Source organism: Lipotes vexillifer, unplaced genomic scaffold (genome assembly GCF_000442215.2).
Source record: "Lipotes vexillifer unplaced genomic scaffold, Lipotes_vexillifer_v1.1 scaffold1093, whole genome shotgun sequence".
NCBI lineage: Eukaryota > Metazoa > Chordata > Mammalia > Artiodactyla > Lipotidae > Lipotes > Lipotes vexillifer.
This window is the reverse complement of record NW_006774793.1, coordinates 1,197,549-1,217,384: the sequence shown is the minus strand read 5'-3', so window position 1 is coordinate 1,217,384 and position 19,836 is coordinate 1,197,549. Positions and strand designations below refer to the sequence as shown.

The 19,836-nt window shown below is 43.4% G+C and overlaps 1 protein-coding gene and 1 non-coding gene across 7 annotated transcripts in view; one reads left to right on the top strand and one right to left on the bottom strand.

Moving 5' to 3' along the window:
* Positions 1–13,623: 13,623 nt before the first annotated feature.
* Positions 13,624–13,696, bottom strand: TRNAR-ACG (transfer RNA arginine (anticodon ACG)). The gene has a single exon. It is a non-coding gene; the product is annotated as a tRNA-Arg (tRNA).
* A 131-nt stretch (positions 13,697–13,827) lies between these two features.
* PRMT5 (protein arginine methyltransferase 5) overlaps positions 13,828–19,836 on the top strand; it is a 7,987-nt gene continuing 1,978 nt past the window's right edge. Inside the window, exons 1-14 of one of the 6 annotated variants that reach the window (XM_007449528.1) lie at positions 13,828–14,177; positions 14,839–14,957; positions 15,275–15,360; positions 15,525–15,659; positions 16,038–16,150; positions 16,297–16,346; positions 16,565–16,728; positions 17,433–17,594; positions 17,770–17,847; positions 17,943–18,001; positions 18,088–18,210; positions 18,297–18,472; positions 19,006–19,115; positions 19,564–19,657. In XM_007449528.1, the coding sequence (XP_007449590.1) occupies positions 14,068–14,177; positions 14,839–14,957; positions 15,275–15,360; positions 15,525–15,659; positions 16,038–16,150; positions 16,297–16,346; positions 16,565–16,728; positions 17,433–17,594; positions 17,770–17,847; positions 17,943–18,001; positions 18,088–18,210; positions 18,297–18,472; positions 19,006–19,115; positions 19,564–19,657 (1,579 nt within the window). In that variant the 5' untranslated portion in view covers positions 13,828–14,067. Of the gene's footprint in view, positions 14,264–14,838; positions 14,958–15,274; positions 15,361–15,524; positions 15,660–16,037; positions 16,151–16,296; positions 16,347–16,564; positions 16,729–17,432; positions 17,595–17,769; positions 17,848–17,942; positions 18,002–18,087; positions 18,211–18,296; positions 18,473–19,005; positions 19,116–19,563; positions 19,658–19,836 lie in introns of all 6 variants that reach the window. The other 5 variants (XM_007449529.1, XM_007449530.1, XM_007449532.1 and 2 more) reach the window with 5 other exon arrangements.

Genomic DNA, 19,836 nt, shown 5'->3' with positions numbered 1-19,836 from the left:
TGGGCTCAGTAGTTGTGGCTCACGGGCTCTAGATCGCAGGCTCAGTAGTTGTGGCACATGGGCTTAGTTGCTCTGCAGCATGCGGGATCTTCCCAGACCAGGGCTTGAACTGGTGCCCCCTGCATTGGCAGGTGGATTCTTAACCACTGCGCCACCAGGGAAGTCCCACGTGGAGCCTTAGAGGCTTTGTTCTTAGCAGAAGTGGATTAAAACTGGTCTTGCTCTTGAAGAACTATAGTCTCTAGAGGAGTGCTAGATGCTCAGATGGATAGGGAACTATTCTGTCACTGTGGCTCTCAGTGGGGCGGGTATGATAAAGTAGCAGGGCATCCAGCTCGGTTACAGGAAAGGACACAAGGCATTTGTGTTCATGCTTCCCTCTGGTATGGTTTGAGGGTTACTTCTTTCTCTGAGAGCAGAGGGTGGGAGGAGATCACCCTGAGGAACGAAGTTCACGGTCTATTTAGCTTAGAAAAAGGCAGGGCCCTGGCTGGTGTCAAAGTCAGGGCCTGCAAACAAGCACAAGACCGACACCTTTATTTAGAAGGGCCTACCCAGCTTCTCAAACCACTTTCCAGGGAGACTGTCTCAAGGTGCTCTTTTGCTAAGATCAAATAATGATGGTTTTAGATTGATTCATAGGGAAAATTAAGGTCTTTGACTCAACTTTAAATTTTTCTGTAAATAGTGCTTACTTCCATTTATCTATAAGCAAGTGCTGGCCCACACAAAATGAACAAGAGCAATTAGATTGTATGGTCAGGCCACTCAGGACGGCTGTTCTCTTGCTCTTTGTCCAATAAAACACTGATGTCTCTGTCACTGACTCTGGGCTATTTCTTAGGTCTCGAGGCTGGGCAGCTACAAGGCTTGCAGGCCTGCAGGGTCAGCCCAACATAGATCAATGTAAAAACTCAGAAACAGTCAATATTGCTTAGTTATACTATAATTTTTAACCTAACATTTTTGGGGGAATGTTTTCAAACCTACAGAAAAGTTGAAAGAATGGTATGATAAGCACCAGGATACTTTTTTTTTCCTTCAATTTTAAAATTATAGTTGATTTACAACGTCGTGTTAGTTTCAGGTGTATAGCAAAGTGATTCAGTTATATATATATATATATATATATATAAATAAAACTGAATATGTGTGTGTGTGTATATATATATAATATATATATATATATATATATATATATATATATATATTCTTTTTCAGATTCTTTTCCATTATAGGTTATTTCAAGATATTGAATATAGTTCCCTGCACTATACAGTAGGTCCTTGTTTATCTATTTTACATATATAGTGGTGTGTATCTGTTAATCCCAAACCCCTAATTTATCCCTCCCTCCCTCCCCTTTTCCCTTTGGTAACCATAAGATTGTTTTCTATGTCTGTGAGTCTGTCTCTGTTTTATGAATAAGTTCATTTGTATAATTTTTTTAGATTCCACATATAAGTGATATCATATGATATTTGTATTTCTCTTTCCGACTTACTTCACTTAGTACGATAATCTCTAGGTCCACCCATGTTGCTGCAAATGGCATTATTTCATTCTTTTTCATGGTTGAGTAGTATTCCATTGTGTATATATACCACACCTTCTTTATCCATTCATCTGTCAATGGATAAAGGACATTTAGGTTGCTTCCACGTCTTGGCTATTATAAATAGTGTTGCAATGAACATTGGGGTGCATATATCTTTTCTAATTAAAGTTTTCATCTTTTCCAGGTATATGCCCAGGAATGGGATTGCTGGATCATGTGGTAACTCTATTTTTAGTTTTTTAAGGAACCTCCATACTGTCCTCCAGTGGCTGTACCAATTTACATTCCCACCAACAGTGTATGAGGGTTCCCTTTTCTTTACAAAGAGTGTTCAGTGCACCTGAAGAGAGCACTACGGTGCTGTGTCTTGGTCCTTTCCTTCTTCACACTGACTGGAGATGGAAGGTTTGCAGTAGTAAATTTCTCAATTGTGGAGATGAGAAGGGGCCTTGGAGGGCAAGCAGAGAGGTTGAGCGAGAGCTGAGGGTTAGCATCTTGGACCTCAGCTGCCCTCTCCTCCTCACATTTTTCTGAAAAGATTTGCCTTTACTGTCTCTCATTCATTCTATCACACTCCTCTCTCTCTTCACTTACCTCTTACCACATCTGATCAAGAACCAAGTCTTGCTGGGAATTCCCTGGCAGTCCAATGGTTAGGAGTTGGCACTTTCACTGCCAGGCCAGGGTTCCTGATCCCTGGTCAGGGAACTAAGATCCCTGCAAGCCCCGCAGCCCAGCCGGAAAAAAAAAAAAGAACCAATCTTGTTGATTCTTCCTCCATAATGAGAGGCAAAGTATATCACCTCCAGAACTTGGAATAGGATCGCTCTCTGGAAGGAAACTAGGGCGCTCTCAGACAAGCAAAATCTGTCCCCTTCAGGCTTTCAAGGAGGGGTGAATATCCAGGTCTCAAGGGAGTGACCTTGCCTTCATTCTCCCTCAGCCACCACAAAAAGGCGAACCCGGCGCCCCCTGGAGGGCCCCTCACCCCATAAAAAGTCTCTCCACAATACCCATCCTAAAGGATCTGGACTAGGTTTGTTTTTTTTGTTTTTTTTGTTTTTTTTGATGTTTATTTATTTATTTGGTTGCGCCAGATCTTAGTTGCGGAAAGCGAGATCCTTAGTTGTGTCATACAAACTCTTAGTTGTGGCATGCATGTGGGATCTAGTTCCCTGATCAGGACCTGGGCCCCCTGCATTGGGAGCACAGAGTCTTATCCACTGCACCACCAGGGAAGTCCCTGGTCTAGGTTTTGTTAAGGGAACTGGCAGGTCTCCTTATACCTTGAGATAATGAAAATATAGGCGTCAACTCATCATGAACGAGGTTAGCAATCTGTAGAAAGCATTTTCCCTAAAAGATAGTTATATTCAAGTGGCTAAGTAAGGCCTGGTCTCAGAAAAATACAACTGAAATGTAGAAAGACCTAAATGTACTAAGCCTGGCTGAAGAAAGAATGTGTAACCAAACGTAAATGATTAGCCCAGAGTTTAGAAAAGGGTTATCCAAAGAACAAGATCAGGGCTCTCCAGAGGCTCTGGACCCACCAAGCTGGAGGCAGGCCCTGAACCAGAAGACCTCCCCAATATCCTGCCACCTTGTGAGACCAGTCAGCATGGCCAATGGGCATCCTTCCCCTGCCACTGCCCCACCTTACTCAGGTCCTCATTTTGGGTCCCTGCAAATTGTCCTAACTGCCCCTCCTCTCATCTTTTACACCACTGCCAGGCCAACTTTTATGATGATTCTGACTTGTTTTTCCCAGGTAGTTTGTAATTTTCACTTCACGTCATTTCTCTGTTCAAAACATGTCAGGTGTCCCCACTGCATACCAAACACAGTCCACATGGCTTAGCTGGGAATTCAAGCCCTCACAGTGCAGCTCGACTTTCCAAACTTTTCCTACCACGCACACCTTCTACTCACCCTAAGCCGCCCCCCAGTGGGTTTACTCAGCCTTTCATGCTTTCCTGTGCTTGTTATGGTTCTATCCACCTGGCAAGAACTCTTCTGCTCATAAAATCCTGTCATCTTGGAGGCCCACCTCAAGTTCTGCTTCCCCATGATCATTCCAGCTAGAAAAGGTCTCACTCTCATTTAATACCCACAGCATTTTGTTACAACTTCTTTAAGGTGCCTGTCGTGCAGGCCTTGAATTTCATTACCCCACTGGGCAGTGTGTTTAACCCTATCTACAACATCAGAGGCTCCTGGAGGGCAGCTGGTTGTAAAAACAGGTGTTCTCAGTCTTTCTGGTCTCAGGACTCCTTTACTTGCCACTATTTTTAAGGACGCCAAAGAGATTTTGTTTATGTAATTTTTATCTATAGATATTTCTCATATTAAAAATTAAAACTGAGAGACTATCAGCGGTCTTTTCCTGAAGGATATCAGGAAAAAAATTACTTGGTTTTATTGAGCATGGTTGTTTCTTGAATATAATCCTTTGCCGAGATGGAGTCAGGTAGTATCGAAGCTCTAGTTAGTCACAACTGCTTTGATATTTAAATATGATCTTGATTAGATCTCAATTTTATAAACGCAGAACTTAATCCCTAGTGGCAAACGTAGAACCAAAAGAGCTTTTTTTTTTTTGCGGTAAGCGGGCCTCTCACTGTTGTGGCCTCTCCCGTTGCGGAGCACAGGCTCCGGACGCGCAGGCTCAGCGGCCATGGCTCACGGGCCCAGCCGCTCCACGGCATGTGGGATCTTCCCGGACCGGGGCACGAATCCGTGTCCACTGCATCAGCAGGCGGACTCTCAACCACTGTGCCGCCAGGGAAGCCCCCAAAAGAACTTTTTGTTAAAAATAATTTTTTTATTGGCGTATAGTTGATTTACAATGTCGTGTTAGTTTCAGGTGTACAGCACAGTTATTCAATTATACATATATATATATATACACACACATATATATACACATATATATATTCTTTTTCAGATTATTTTCCCCTATAGGTTATTACAAAATGTTGAGTATATTTCCCTGTGCTATACAGTAGGTCCTTGTTGGTTATCTATTTTATTTATAGTTGTGTGTATATGTTAATCCCAAACTCCTAATTTATCCCCTCTCCCTTTCCCCTTTGGTAACCATAAGTTTGTTTACTATTTCTGTGGGTCTATTTCTGTTTTTTAAATAAGTTCATTTGTATCTTTCTTTTTTTTTTAGATTCCACATATAAGCGATATTATATATTTGTCTTTCCAAAAGAGTTTTATGTACATGTCACAGGGAGGGAGGCAGCAAATGAGTAAGGCTTAAATGATTTTCTAATATTCCTTGATATTTGATTGTCCTCCTCCTACTACAGATAAAACGCCACTGAGTGATATCAAGTATATGAATTACAAGCCTATGTCTTAAGAATGGGAACTTTCTATTCAGAAAAAATTGAAGATAATTGCTGGAAGTTTATTTGAACATCATTTTAAAAATTATTTTAAAGACTGAAGAAACTAATACAATATAGAATGGTCTTAGTTGTCATTGTTAGAGAAAAGCAAAGAAAAAAAACCCAAGTAATTTAAATTTGACTTTGAAATGTGATTTGATATTTACATATTGAGATGATGTGTCTGATATCCCAGACATTCACAATATTTAATAAACTAAATATTTTCCCAATCAAAAAGGTTTTAAAAAGTGAGAAAATTTAAAAATATTTATTAATTCATTAAACATAATAAGCCCATTGCATGTTAACATAAATAATACATTTTAATTAAAAACCTGTGTTTTCCAAAACAAAAAAAACGTATGGGGCTTCCCTGGTGGTGCAGTGGTTAAGAATCCTCCTGTCAATGCAGGGGACATGGGTTTGAGCCCTAGTCCAGGAAGATCCCACATACCGCGGAGCAACTAAGCCCATGCGCCACAACTACTGAGCCTGCGCTCTAGAGCCCTCAAGCCACAACTACTGAGCCCGCGTGCCACAACTACTGAAGCCCACGCGCCTAGAGCCCATGCTCCGCAACAAGAGAAGCCACCACGATGAGAAGCCCGCGTACCGCAACAAAGAGCAGCCCCCGCTCGCCGCAACGAGAGAAAGCCCATGTGCAGCAACAAAGACCCAATGCAGCCAAAAATAAATTAATTTAAAAAAAAAACAACAAAAAATACACAAACTTATGAGAAGAGTGATATTGTTTTATATTTTTGCAAATCTCCTTGGTATCTGGTTTAATAGAAGGCAGCTGGATTCTCATATCTGCTTTCTGTTATGATATGTGGCTTTGGCTGAATAAAGAAAATCTGGCCTCGCGCAGACACGTAGGAGATCCTCATGCACCTCCTAAAAAGGACTCAGGGAGCCCCCAAGGTCCTTGGACCACGTTTGGGGAAATGCTATTGCAAAAGAAAAAGCAATGGGTTGGGAATCAGAAGAACTGGATTCTTATTCTGGCTCTACTATTTAGTTGAAGCACAACTTTGTTCAAGACACTGAACCTCAGTTTTCTCATATACAAAATAGATATATTAATAAGTCCTACCTCAGAAGATTATGTCCTGAGCATTAGGACAAGATTATGTCCTGAGGTGAGATAATATATTTAAAGTACCTGGCCTGTGGTAGAGCTTAATAAATATTACTCTGCCCAGAGAAAGACAAATACTGTATGATCTCACTTATATGTGAAATCTAAAAGACAAACTCATAGGAAAAGCGATCATACTTGTGGTTACCATGGAAAGTGGGGGAAGGGGGAATTGGAGGAAGGTGATCAAGAGGTACGAACTTCCAGTTATAAGATAAATAAGTCCTAGGGATGTACTGTACAACATGGTGACTATAGTTAACACTGCTGTATGATGTGTAGGAAAGTTGTTAAGAGAGCAAATCCTAAGAGTTCTCATCCCAAGGAGAAACATTTTTTTCTTTCTTTTCCTTTTTATTGTAACTATATAAGAAGATAGATGTTAGCCGAACTTGTTGTAAACATTTCACAATATATGTAAATCAAACCATCATGCTGTACACCTTAAACTTATACAGTGATGTATGTCAATTATTTCTCAATAAAACTAGAAAAAAACCAAAATCAAACAACAAACCCAAAAATATTAGTCTGCCTAGGAGGACTGTTACGTTATTGCTATGAGTGAGAGTGACTGCTGAAGATCGGACAGCTACAGGGGCCTGGGGGGGGCGGGGCTTGGCTAGGTCTTCAAAAAAAAGAAGAATGGAAACAAGCAGAAAGACCAAGGAGAGATCACAGGTTTTAGATACATTGTAAAGATGTTTCCCACATAGTATAAACATGCTTATTATAGAAAACTTGGAAAATACATTTTCCCCTGGCACATATTAAAGTCATTCTGCATGTACGATTTGTAATCTGTGTCATTTAATGGCATATCATGAACATTTCTCCATGTTCATTAAATTTTCTCTGACAACATTGATTTTAATGGCTGCTTAAGATTTCCTTGCATGGATGATTTATTTGACCATACCCCTATAGGATATCCAACTTGTTTTACATTTTTTGTAATCATAAAAAAAATACTACACTAGACATTTCTCTTAATGAATCTTTGCCCTAGTTTGTGAACATTGTCTAGGATAGCTCTCTAGAAGTAAAACTATAGATGATGTGTCTTAAGGTTAAGTTCAAAGGCTCTGGAGTCAGTTGACCTAGGTTTGTACCCCATCTAAACCCCTTCTTAGGGGGGCAAGTCACTTAACCTCTCTAAGACTTAATTCCTTCACCCATAGATGGATAACATTTCCTTCCTCACTGAGTGCTTTTCATAGAACCTGACACAAAATAAGGGCTCAATAAATGTTAGCTCTTATTACTATCATAAATGCATTCAGGGGACTTCCCTGCCAGTCCAGTGCTTAAGACTTCACCTTCTAATTCTGGGGGTGTGGGTTCAATCCCTGGTCGGGGAGCTAAGATCCCACATGCTTCGTGGCCAAAAAACCAAAACATAAAACAGAAATATTGTAACAAATTCGATAAAGACTTTAAAAATGGTCCACATTAAAAAAATCTTAAAAAAAATAAATTGCATTCATATATTTAATCATGCATGTATACACATATAACTGGCCTGTTTCTGGGCTATTTGGTTTTGTCTTTCTTTTTTTAATTTATTTTATTTTATTTTTATTTATTTATTTATTTTGCGTTGGGTCTTCGCTGCTGCATGCGGGCTTTCTCTAGGTTGCGTCAAGCGGGAGCTACTCCCTGTTGAGGTGCGCAGGCTTCTCATTACAGTGGCTTCTCTTGCTGCGGAGCGCGGACTTAAGTAGCTGTGGCACATGGGCTCAGTAGTTGTGGTTCGCGGGCTTAGTTGCTCAGCGGCATGTGGGATCTTCCCAGACCAGGGCTCGAACCCGTGTTCCCTGCATTAGGTAGGCGTATTCTCAACCACTGTGCCACCAGGGAAGCCCCTGTCTTTCTTTCTCTGTCTATTCTTGTACCAACTGCACATTGTAGCCTTTTATTTATTTATACATTGCTTGTTTCATAAAGGGTTTGAGGTAACAGGCTAAAAATGTAGAGCAAATTCCGTCTCCTTTCTCCTCTTTTTAAAAATTTTTCTTTGCTTTTCCTTTTTTAAAAATCTTTCTTCCTTCCTTCCTTCCTTTCCTTTTTTCTTTCTTTCCTACCAGGTCTTATTTGCGGCACGCAGGATCTTTGTTGCCGCATGCAGCATCTTCGTTGTGGCATGCGTGATCTTTTGTGGCATGCATGATATTTAGTTGCGGCACATGAACTCTTAGTTGCATGCGGCATGCATGTGGGATCTAGTTCCCTGACCAGTGATGGAACACTGGACCCCCTGCATTGGGAGTGCGGAGTCTTAGCCACTGGACCACCAGGAAAGTCCCTTCTTTGCTTTTCTTGTCTGCTTTTTATTACAAATGAATGGTAGAATCATTTTATTAAGTAACAAAGGATTCCATTCAAATGGTGACTGAGGGACTTCCCTGGTGGCACAGTGGTTAAGAATCCACCTGCCAATGCAGGGAACATGGGTTCGAGCCCTGGTCTGGGAAGATCCCACATGCCGTGGAGCAACTAAGCCCGTGTGCCACAACTACTGAGCCTGTGCTCTAGAGCCTGCGAGCCACAACTACTGAGCTTGCACGCCACAACTACTGAAGCCCGCGCACCTACAGGCCGTGCTCTGCACAAGAGAAGCCACCGCAATGAGAAGCCTGCACACCACAATGGAGAGTAACCCCCGCTCACTGCAACTAGAGAAAGCCTGCACGCACAGCAACAAAGACCCAACGCAGCCAAAAAATAAATTTTTTTAAATTAATTTAAAAAAGAAAAAGAATTGTGACTGAATGTTGGAAAAGTGAGAAATTAATTTGGTAAGAATTGACATCTTTATAAGATTCATTTTCCGAAGAACATGACTCATTTCTCCATTTTTTTTCAGTCTTTATATCTCTCAGCAAAATTTTATGATTTTCTATACATAAGTTCCTCGCATTTTCCAGTAAGGTTACAGCTAAGTATTTTATGGTGATGTTATTGTTACCTCTGTGAATGGGTAAAAAACTAATCACAATAGCTAATGTATATTGAAGGCCTCCTATGTGCAGATAGGTTCTAAATGCTTTACTATGTATATGTTTTTTTTATTTTACATTTTTTTTCCAGTCTCCCAGTTCATCCCACCCCCCACCCAAATGCTTTACTATATTAACTAATTTAATGCTCATAACAGCTTTATGAGATAAGAACTATTATTTACATTCCTATTTTGTGGATGAGGAAACTGAGGCCAGAGGGGTTAGGTTCACATGGTTAATAAATGGATAAATAGGGTTTTAACCTCTTGCCATCTGGCTCCACTGCCCATGATCTTAACTACTATGTTATTGGGATATTTCCTAGTTCCCAGACCAGGGATCAAACCCATGCCCCCTGCACTGGAGGCATGGGGTCTTAACCATTGGACCGCCAGGGAAGTTCCGGGATATTTTTATTAATTATGTCTTCTAACTGGTTATCCTTAGTTTATAAGAAGGCTACAGATATGTTTTGTATTTGTCTTGTATTAAGTGATGTCGCTGAATGCTATTATTAATTCTCATCATTTTAGAATTGATTCTCATGGATTTTCTATGTATACGATCATATCATCTGCAAACAATGATAAATTTGCCTCTTTCCAAAAGTTATAACTGCTTTTAAAAAATTTCCAGTCATTGTATTGGATTTTTCAGAATAATATTAAATAACACAGTGATGAGACAAGACATTCTTGTATTATTTTATATTTATATAAATTGTTGACTTCATATACACATATATGTGTTTATATATAAAGAATATTAAGACTATTAAGAATGTTTTAGAAAATGGAATTGACTTACCATGTTCTGTTTGATGTCTATTAAAAATGATCACATGTTTTTCTTGCTTGCTTTATTTTTGACCTATTATATAAATAAATTTCCTAATACCTAACTTTGTGTTAATTCCTGAGATAAACCCTAATTGGTTCTGGTATATTATTATGTTAGTATACTATTGACTTTTATTATTAATCTTAAATATTTTAGGATTTTTGCATTTTTGTTCCTAAGTGAGACAGGTCTATAGGTTTGCTTTATTTTTTTTCTGTGGAGGGGGCGGGTCCTATTTCGGACAGATTTTGATATTAGGTATATTCTGGCTTCATAAACAAATTTTCCATCTTTTTCTATGTTCCAGTACAGTTTCTACTTTCTATTCATTTTGACAGATAAATACTGTATAATAGAGATGACAAGGAAGAGAATGCAAATCGGCACAGATTATTTTGCCTCGGTAACTCTGCCACTTTTGTAGCTGGAGGACAGCCTTGGTTGTGAAGAAGCAATTTGGAGCAGTAGGAGGGTCAAATGGGCCATTATTTTGGTGTTGAAGAGTGCAGCTGGCTGGGCAGGCACAGAGGTGAGTGAAGGTGGGCCTGGGGAGGGAGGCGAGGGCTGAAGAAGGAGGGGAGCCCAAGAGAAGGTGAAAGGAGGGTTTATAATGCACTGGCAGTGTTTAAACAAGGACATAAAAACAGAAGCAGGTTGAAGAACTGGGCCTGAAGGTGAGGAATGCTAGAGGGCAACAGGAAGGTTATCTGGGAGAGGGTACTTCTTCCCTTCCAAAAACGTTTCCAGTGCTCTAGCCTGCTTGTCACTGGCTCCTGTTGGAGAAAGTAACATTATTTCTCATCTGCCACCTCCCTGTCTTCATCCCAGCAAAGGCCTACATCCTATAGTATAACAGTGACTGACATGCTTCTGAGCACAAAAGTTCAGCAAGGAGAGCAGAGCAGAGGGAAGGAGAGCATAAGAGGGACCTCACCAACTCTGACTTTATGCCTAGGGCCAAGTCCTTTAAAAGGTTCTCTATTTCTTTTTCAGTCTGTTCCTTCTGCTCCTCTGTAACTCATATAGACAAACCCACAGACCATGCTGTTCTTTAAGGCAAAGCAAAGTGCTGTAGGACAGGCAGAGAGCAATTTGGTGTGGAATTCCCGGGAACTGTTCAGCATTATGCTTGCCACATAGCGGAGGCCATTTTGAATGAAAAAACAAAGACATCCCAGACGAATGAAATTCAGCCCATCTAAATTTACTTTAAGGTCAGTCAGAAATTCTAGGCTCTTTTTATGCAAATCCTTTTGAAAATTATTTTAACTGATGGCAAAACTGACATTACTGTTTCATAGATTTCCTCTCTCCCTTTCACCCATGGAGCAGTTAGTTAACAGAGCAGCCTCCAGCTTGACATCAGGAGGAAGATTCTAGGAGCACAGATGGTCCACAGCCCAGATAATTAGCTTCTGAAGACAAAACAACATCTAATAAGTCTTCTGTGAATGTAGAGTTTGGTTGGGCACAGCTGGGGCAGAGAACAAGCAGGCCTCCCCAACAACTCTTTTTCTTCTTAAAATGTCGGCAGAGCACTCACCCACTTCCTGTCAACTCCCTACTCATAAGACCTGCAGGGAAGAATTCAAATAAATATTGTAGACACTCCAGCCTAAAGGAGGGGAAGTATAACTCCCTAAGCCTTCAGTGTGGAATGCACAAGTGACTTCCTTCCAAAGAGTACAGGATAGAAGGGGTGGGGGGAGAAGGAATGTAATTTTACAGTGGAGAAACCTCATAACCACTAGTTCTGCCAGATGATAAACATCAACAGTCATAAATTATATTGATGGTATGTATTCTTGATATGATGTGATGAAAATGGCACTTTACCTCTGATCTTCCTCCCCCAAACCCATAATCCCAGTCTAATTATGAGAAAACCATCAGAAAAATTCCAATAGAGAGGTGTCCTTCAGTATACCCGACCAGTACTCCTCAAAATTATCAAGGTCATCAAAAAGAAGGAACATCTGACACACTGTCACAGCCAAGAGGAGTCTAAGCAGACATGACAACTATATGTAATATGGTATCCTCGATGGGATGGTGGAACAGAAAGAAGACCTTAGGTAAAACCTAAGAAAATCTGAATAAACTATGTACTTTAGTTAATAATAATAATGTATCAATTCTGGTCCATGAATAGTAATAAATGTACCATACTAATGTTAACATGTTAATAATAGAGGAAGCTGTAGGGAGGCATGAGAGAACTGGCTGTGTTGTACTACCTGCTGAAGTTTTCTGTAAATCTAAAACTGTTTTAAGAAATAAAGTCTAGGGGCTTGCCTGGTGGCGAAGTGGTTAAGAATCCGCCTGCCCTGGTCCGGGAAGATCCCACATGCCGTGGAGCAACTAAGCCCGTGCGCCACAACTGCTGAGCCTGTGCTCTAGAGCCCGCAAGCCACAACTGCTGGAGCCCGCGAGCCACAACTACTGAAGCCCGTGCACCTAGAGCCCGTGCTCCGCAACGCGAAGCCACTGCAATGAGAAGCCCAGGCACCGCAATGAAGAGTAGCCCCCGCTCGCTGCAACTACAGAAAGCCTGCGTGCAGCAACGAAGACCCAACGCAGCCAAAAAATAAATAAAATAAATAAATAAATAAATTTATTTAAAAAAAGAAAGTCTAGTAATAATAATAAGAAGATGGGACAAAATCACCTCCAACTCTCTTAGGCTTCATAGGCATTTTCTTCTTTAGCTTTCTAATCTTCATCCTTTTGGGGCACTTACATTGCCCGGACTCCTTATAGCTTATTCTGTCCACCCGTTCCGTATTTCTCAGAACTCTGATTCCCCACGGGCTACGGTGATCTCATTCAGTCTCATGGCTTCAGTCACTACCTGTCTAACGGCGATTTCCAAATCTTGTCTGGTTCAGGTCACTGTTCATCCGACTCTCTATTACACAGCGCCCCCTTGACGTCCAATTCAGCATTTTGAAACCCAAACCCTGATTCTCCCTAAACCAGCTTCTACAGAGGCCAGAACCCTGGGTTATCACCCACAGACTTCCCTTTATCACGCTCCTTGTCAGTCGGTCCCTAAATTCTGTCAACGCCTCCTGCCTCGGGGCTTTTGTACTGTGTTCTGTTTCCAACCCTGCTGCCAGGCCCTCAGCACTTCCGGCATCCCTACCTTCAGATATTCCCTTTCTACGTCTTTCTTTGCTTTCCTTTCCTTCTTTTCCACCCCTGGAGCAGGCACTCACAAAGGAAAATGTAGAGGTTCTCTCAGGCCTCCGCCAGGCAGTTCATTACTCCTCTCTCCTCACTATATTTCCTCACCATGAGTTCCTTTTCTCTATCCTAAGTGTGTGTGTGTGTTTAGGTGTTTGTTTACTTTTTTTGTGTTTGAGATATAGAATCACAAAGACTTAGTGGCTGAATTGCCACAATCCATTTAAAAATATACTAAGGCCCATACAAAGACCCCAGCCATCAACCCGGTTTTCTCAGGATTCGGATGGACCTAAGTAGTGACACAAGAATCACCTCTGAATTCGGTAAGGGGAAAAGCTGACATAAAATGGCTGCAAAACGCAATAAAATTAAGACTTCAAAATAAGGGCGAGAGATAATGAGGAAATTTTTAAAAAGAAAGAAGGGGAGACTTTCAAAATACTGCTTATGGCCATATTGCATGGGATGCAATAAAGGAAACACCGGTCCCATCGAGCCAGCCAGGAGTCGAACCTGGAATCTTCTGATCCGTAGTCAGACGCGTTATCCATTGCGCCACTGGCCCTGACACAACTTCGCAGTTCTCAATGATGGTACTTCAAGCTTATACTGGCAGGGTTTTATACTGCAGGGTTTCATGGGATGTGTAGTCTCTTATCGGAATTCTACGAGTACACGGAGCATTATGGGAGATTGAAGTTCGTCAAGAGCCAGACCCTGAGATTGGTGACTCTTCCGGAGCCAAGCCGTACGTCACTGTGCAGCCCGCGGATTGGCGGGAAGAGCCACTCCCCACCCCTCCTCCTCCAGCTCCGGAGCCGTGGAAGACGCTTTGGTTGTTAGGGAGACTCGTCCCGCCTTTTGGGGGCTTTTTTTCGGCTTTGTGATTGGCTGCTAGTGTCAGGGAATCTCGGCGTGGACAGCGCGAGGGAAAAGATGGCGGCGATGGCGGTCGGCGGTGCCAGTGGAAGTCGCGTGTCCAGCGGGAGGGACCTGAATTGCGTCCCCGAAATAGCTGACACACTGGGGGCTGTGGCCAAGCAGGGGTGAGGGGCTGGACCTCTGCGAGCGGAATGCGGGGCCCGAACTCGGGGACAGAGAGGCGCAGACCAGTCATTCCCGAGAGGCAGGGGTGAGGGGATCGGAGTGGATACGACGAGGGCGGGGGAAACCATTAGTCCTTGGAGGGGAGAAGTCTCGGGCCCTGGAGCGTGAGAGAGAGGAAAAAAAACTTGTCGGGGGCGTGGGGTCACTGAACCCCAAAGTCAGGGGAGTTATCAGGTGAACTCACACAGGGGGCGTACAGACCTCCAGGGCCATGGCGAGCGAGATTATCGTCTGAGAGTGTAAGAGGGGGCTAGGAAGAGGAGAGAAAAACCTTGAGGGGGGAAACTTGTGCAGTAATGGTGCAGATCTGGATGTGACAGTCTTGGAAAATCAGTGACAGCAGAATAGAAAGTCCGCGTGGTGTGGATTTTCATCGTTTCTCTTTACTCATCTTTTCCATGGCTGTGTTCCGGGGAGAAATTGAGGCACAGTGCAGCGGAAGTGATATGCCCCAAGGTGGGCTGACTTCAGCAGTCCAGTCGGGTGACTGACGGCAGCTGAAAGGGTTGTGCAGAATCTAGATAGCCTAGTCCAATTGCTTGGATGTCTGGGCACAGCTGCTGTCTTTACATGACGATTCTGGGTCTGTCGCGGTTGTAGGTTTGATTTCCTCTGCATGCCTGTGTTCCACCCGCGTTTCAAGAGGGAGTTCACTCAGGAACCTGCTAAGAATCGGCCGGGCCCCCAGACACGATCAGACCTACTGCTGTCAGGAAGGGGTAGGGACCATCCCACATACCCCTTAATTATTAGAGGCAATAACAACTTATGCTTTATCAGTGCCTTCCTTCTCTTCCTTTCTTGACTTGGATATATTGGTTCCCCCCCGGGATATAGATAACTCTTGTTCTCTCCTTGCTTACCTGCTAAAAGCCTTAGTTCCCTATTCTGCGTCAGGCTCTCCTGTCCTGTATCTGTGATAGAAAAAGTCTGTCTCTCATCTCTAACTCTCTAGGTCCTGTTAAGAACTAGAAATTGAATGAGTAAAGTTCTGAACCTCATTCAGTCTTTGTCTTTCTTGGGTGGGGGAGTGCAGACTGGAATACACTAATTGTGGGAAAGCTTTCTCCATGGATTCGTCCAGACTCAAAAGTGGAAAAGATCCGCAGGAACTCCGAGGCGGTAAGACTGACCTCTTCAATGAATTTTTTTAAAGATCAGGTCTGTAAACAAGTTATGGGGAGAGTAGTATTTTCCCCCTCCGTAATTTAGTAAATCTAATATAATGCAGTTAAAGCTATTTGAATTGCTTGCTCTTAACTTTTTTCTCTTGATCTCCATTCCAGGCTATGTTACAGGAGCTGAATTTTGGGGCATATTTGGGTCTTCCAGCTTTCCTGCTGCCCCTAAATCAGGAAGATAACACAAACTTGGCGAGAGTTTTGACCAACCACATCCACACTGGCCACCACTCCTCCATGGTATGGCTGAGGGCCTCCTTTCCTGCTGCATATTATGGTAGTCAGGCTGTGCTAAGTATCTTCTTGTTCCTAGCCATTCAGTAAAAGGTGGATTTGGCAGAATTAAAATGTCAGTACTGCCTACCCACAACTAAAAGTGGTAAGCAGAGAGTTATAAAATATATAGAATATTCAGATAGAAGATAAGGCAGATACTTATTTAAGGATATGCACAAGATACATGTACACATACATATAATCACAAATTGGGAAAAGCATATAAAGGGAGTAATTTGAAATCTGGATCAAGATCTTTTTAGTTGAAGGAAGCTTTCTGGACCCAAAGAGTTCAAAACAGTTCTAAATAGGGTACAGAACCTATTTATTGTTCATGTGCAGTTCTGGATGCGGGTGCCATTGGTGGCACCAGAGGACCTGAGAGATGATATAATTGAGAATGTGCCAACTTCACACACAGAGGAGTACAGTGGAGAGGAGAAGACATGGATGTGGTATGTCTCCTTTTGCTGCTGCACCAGGGCAAAGGCTAGGGTGGAGGGAAGTACAGAGTGCAACCTGTAGGAAGGTCTCCTTGAGGTATGGTGATTGGTGGGCCATATGTATTTGACTGTATTTTTCTGTATTTGACTCTGGACAGGTGGCACAACTTCCGGACCTTGTGTGATTATAGCAAGAGGATTGCGGTGGGTAAGTCCACAAATATCCTGGGATAGGTTATCATTCTCTGACCTTCTGTGACCAAAAATCAGGGGTCTCATGTACACTTGGCTGCTGGGCAGTTTTGCTACTTTCTCTGTGCCTTAGGTCTGCCTTGCTCTTAAGGAGTAGACAGATCTTGCACAAAAGAGCAAGGAAAGGCTTCTGACCTATCAGTGATTTACAGGTCTTTCTTTTCCCTTGTGTAGCTCTCGAAATTGGTGCTGACCTCCCATCTAATCATGTCATTGATCGTTGGCTTGGGGAACCCATCAAAGCAGCCATTCTCCCCACCAGCATTTTCCTGACCAATAAGAAGGGATTTCCTGTTCTTTCTAAGATGCACCAGAGGCTGATCTTCCGACTCCTCAAGGTGTGTAGTAGAAGGGTTCTAAAGGTGCTGCAGCTAATCCTCTTGCCTTATTCACATATGTATGATGGGGTGTTCTTTGTGTTTTTTTGTTTTTTCCCTCTGTGGGGTTCTTTTCCCCTCTAGTTTCTGGAGAGCAATTTTGGCAAAGTTGGGGGTCTTGGGAACAAAAACGCAAATAGCAGTAGAGGGCCCAGAAACATTTCAAAAGCCAGATCTCATGCAAACTTTGCAGAAAGTTTCATTTAAGAAGTTATAGCAACAGGGCTTCCCTGGTGGTGCAGTGGTTAAGAATCCGCCTGCCTGTGCAGGGCACATGGGTTCGATCCCTGGTCCTGGAAGATGCTGCAGAGCAACTAAGCCGTGCACAACAACTACTGAGCCTGTGCTCTGCAACAAGAGAAGCCACTGCAAGGAAAAGCCCGTGCACTGCAACGAGGAGTAGCCCCAGCTCCCTGCAGCTAGAGAAAGCCCACACGCAGCAACAAAGCCCCAACACAGCCAAAACAAAAAGAAAAAAGTTACAGCAACAATCCATGGGCCTCTTGAGCCAGGATGATGATTATGTGGCATAGGAGGGCTCTTGATGCTTTTGTTGGTATTTGGTGATCTGGCCCTTGTTTTATGCTAGAGCTCTTTGGCTGTAAACCATAGTAATATCCTCTTGGTACAAGGACTGTGTCTTATGGTCTGACTTATTCTCACAGTTGGAGGTGCAGTTCATCATCACAGGCACCAACCACCACTCAGAGAAAGAGTTCTGCTCCTACCTCCAGTACTTGGAATACTTGAGCCAGAATCGACCTCCACCCAATGCCTACGAACTCTTTGCCAAGGGCTATGAAGACTACCTGCAGTCCCCACTCCAGGTGGGTCTGGAGTACACTGAGAGGAGGGAGGTGGGGGGAGGAAATGTCTCTTGAGAGCAGGTGCCCTAAAATCCTACCAGAGCTCAGGAGGCAGTGGGAAGGTTTTGGTATTCTGGTGCATTGTCCTTGCCAGAAACTGGCTAACTTACTTTGCCTTTTTCCTCTCATTCATCAGCCACTGATGGATAATCTGGAATCTCAGACATACGAAGTATTTGAAAAGGACCCTATCAAATACTCTCAATACCAGCAGGTACAGTGTGGGTCCCAGATGGGGTCAAGCACAGGGCCGGGATGACCTGGGTGAGGATGGCATTATAGCCATGAGGTCTTCCCTCGTTCCCCCAGGCCATCTACAAATGTCTGTTAGACCGAGTGCCAGAGGAAGAGAAGGACACCAATGTCCAGTGAGTGCTCTCCCCATGACTCCAGAGATTTGCATGCCTGCCTCTCTACATGCAGAGTCAGCTTGACTCTTCCCTCTCTTTCTTAGAGTGCTGATGGTGCTGGGAGCAGGCCGGGGGCCCCTGGTGAATGCTTCCCTGAGGGCAGCCAAGCAGGCTGACCGGCGGATAAAGCTGTATGCTGTGGAGAAGAACCCAAATGCTGTGGTGACGTGAGTAGCAACCTTTTTTGCTGGGAAGTTTGTCCCCAGTGTCAGTTTTTCTTATCTTATCCTCACTTGTATCATCTCTGTTTTAGGCTGGAGAACTGGCAGTTTGAAGAATGGGGAAGCCAGGTGACAGTAGTCTCATCGGACATGCGGGAATGGGTGGCTCCAGAGAAAGCGGATGTCATTGTCAGTGAGCTTCTGGGGTCCTTCGCTGATAATGAGCTGTCACCAGAATGCCTGGATGGAGCCCAGCACTTCCTAAAAGGTGCCTCCAGGCTGGGGTGTACTGAGTAAGGGGATTGGATTATCAACTGGGAAGGCTGGATGGGACTGGGGAGGGATGGGTGTGGCAGCAGCCTAGAGGAGGTTATAAAGTTTAGGGAAAGCAGGGCAGACTTGGGTCAGTGCCCTTAGCAAATGAAGCAATTTCTCTGAACCTCGGTATTCACATCTGTAAAATGAGGGGAATGGACCAGAGCAGAGACTCTTAATCGGAGATTTGTAGACTTTCTAAGCTGACATATGTACTTTGGGCTTAGCTTTCATTAGGATCTTAAAGGAAAGAAAGTTAAGAACCACTAGTTTAAAATACCTTGGGTTCCTTTCAGTTTTACTCTTGTGTGACTCTAAATTAACCTAGAAGTAGAATCCCTCAGGGCAGGAGTTAGGAGCAGGTTGGCCTGGGAATGTGATAGCATGGAGCTGCCTGGGTCTATTTTGATATGGGAGGTCTGGGCTTTCAGTACAGACGCACCATTTCCATCCCTTGGGAAGTAATGTGACTCTCCCGCTCTGCAGACGATGGCGTGAGCATCCCTGGGGAGTACACCTCCTTTCTAGCTCCCATCTCCTCCTCCAAGCTGTACAATGAGGTCCGAGCCTGTCGGGAAAAGGACCGTGACCCGGAGGTAAAGAGCTACTCTCTTCTGGAGGACTCTTTTCTCTTTAGTCCTTTTCTTTTTCTCTGTCAGCATAAGTGTTTTCTTCCACTGGAGAAGATGAAGAGGTGAAGGAGTTGGGGATGTGGGAAAGTGATTGAAGTGAAACTATGTTTTTATCTTTTTCTTTTTTTTTTTAATATTTATTTATTTGGCTGCGTCGGGTCTTAGTTGCGGCACGTGGTATCTTCGTTGCCGCGTGCTGGGATCTTCAGTTGCAGCATGTGGGATCTAGTTCCCTGACGAGGGATGGAACCCGGGCCCCCTGCATTGGGAGCGCAGTCTTAGGCACTGGACCATCAGGGAAGTCCCTGTGTTTTTATCTTTGTCAGTGTCCCTAAAGCTTGAGCTGCATTCCCTGGGGAATTAGGTAGCTCTTGCCTGTCTTCTCCAGATCTTGTTCTCTCTCTCGGGATAGGCCCAGTTTGAAATGCCTTATGTGGTACGGCTGCACAATTTCCACCAGCTGTCTGCGCCCCAGCCCTGTTTTACCTTCAGCCATCCCAACAGAGGTGGGTTCCTGCATGGCTGTCCTCTGACTGGTTGGGTGAGAGCTCACCCTCCTGGTTTCTTCCCTTGCTGTCCTGAGTCTGCTCTATCTGGTCTCTATCAAGGCTTCCTTTCCCGGGTCCTACTCATGCTTTACCAAGTTGTCTAGGGTTTCTGGCCGCTTATCACCCACACCGCTCTT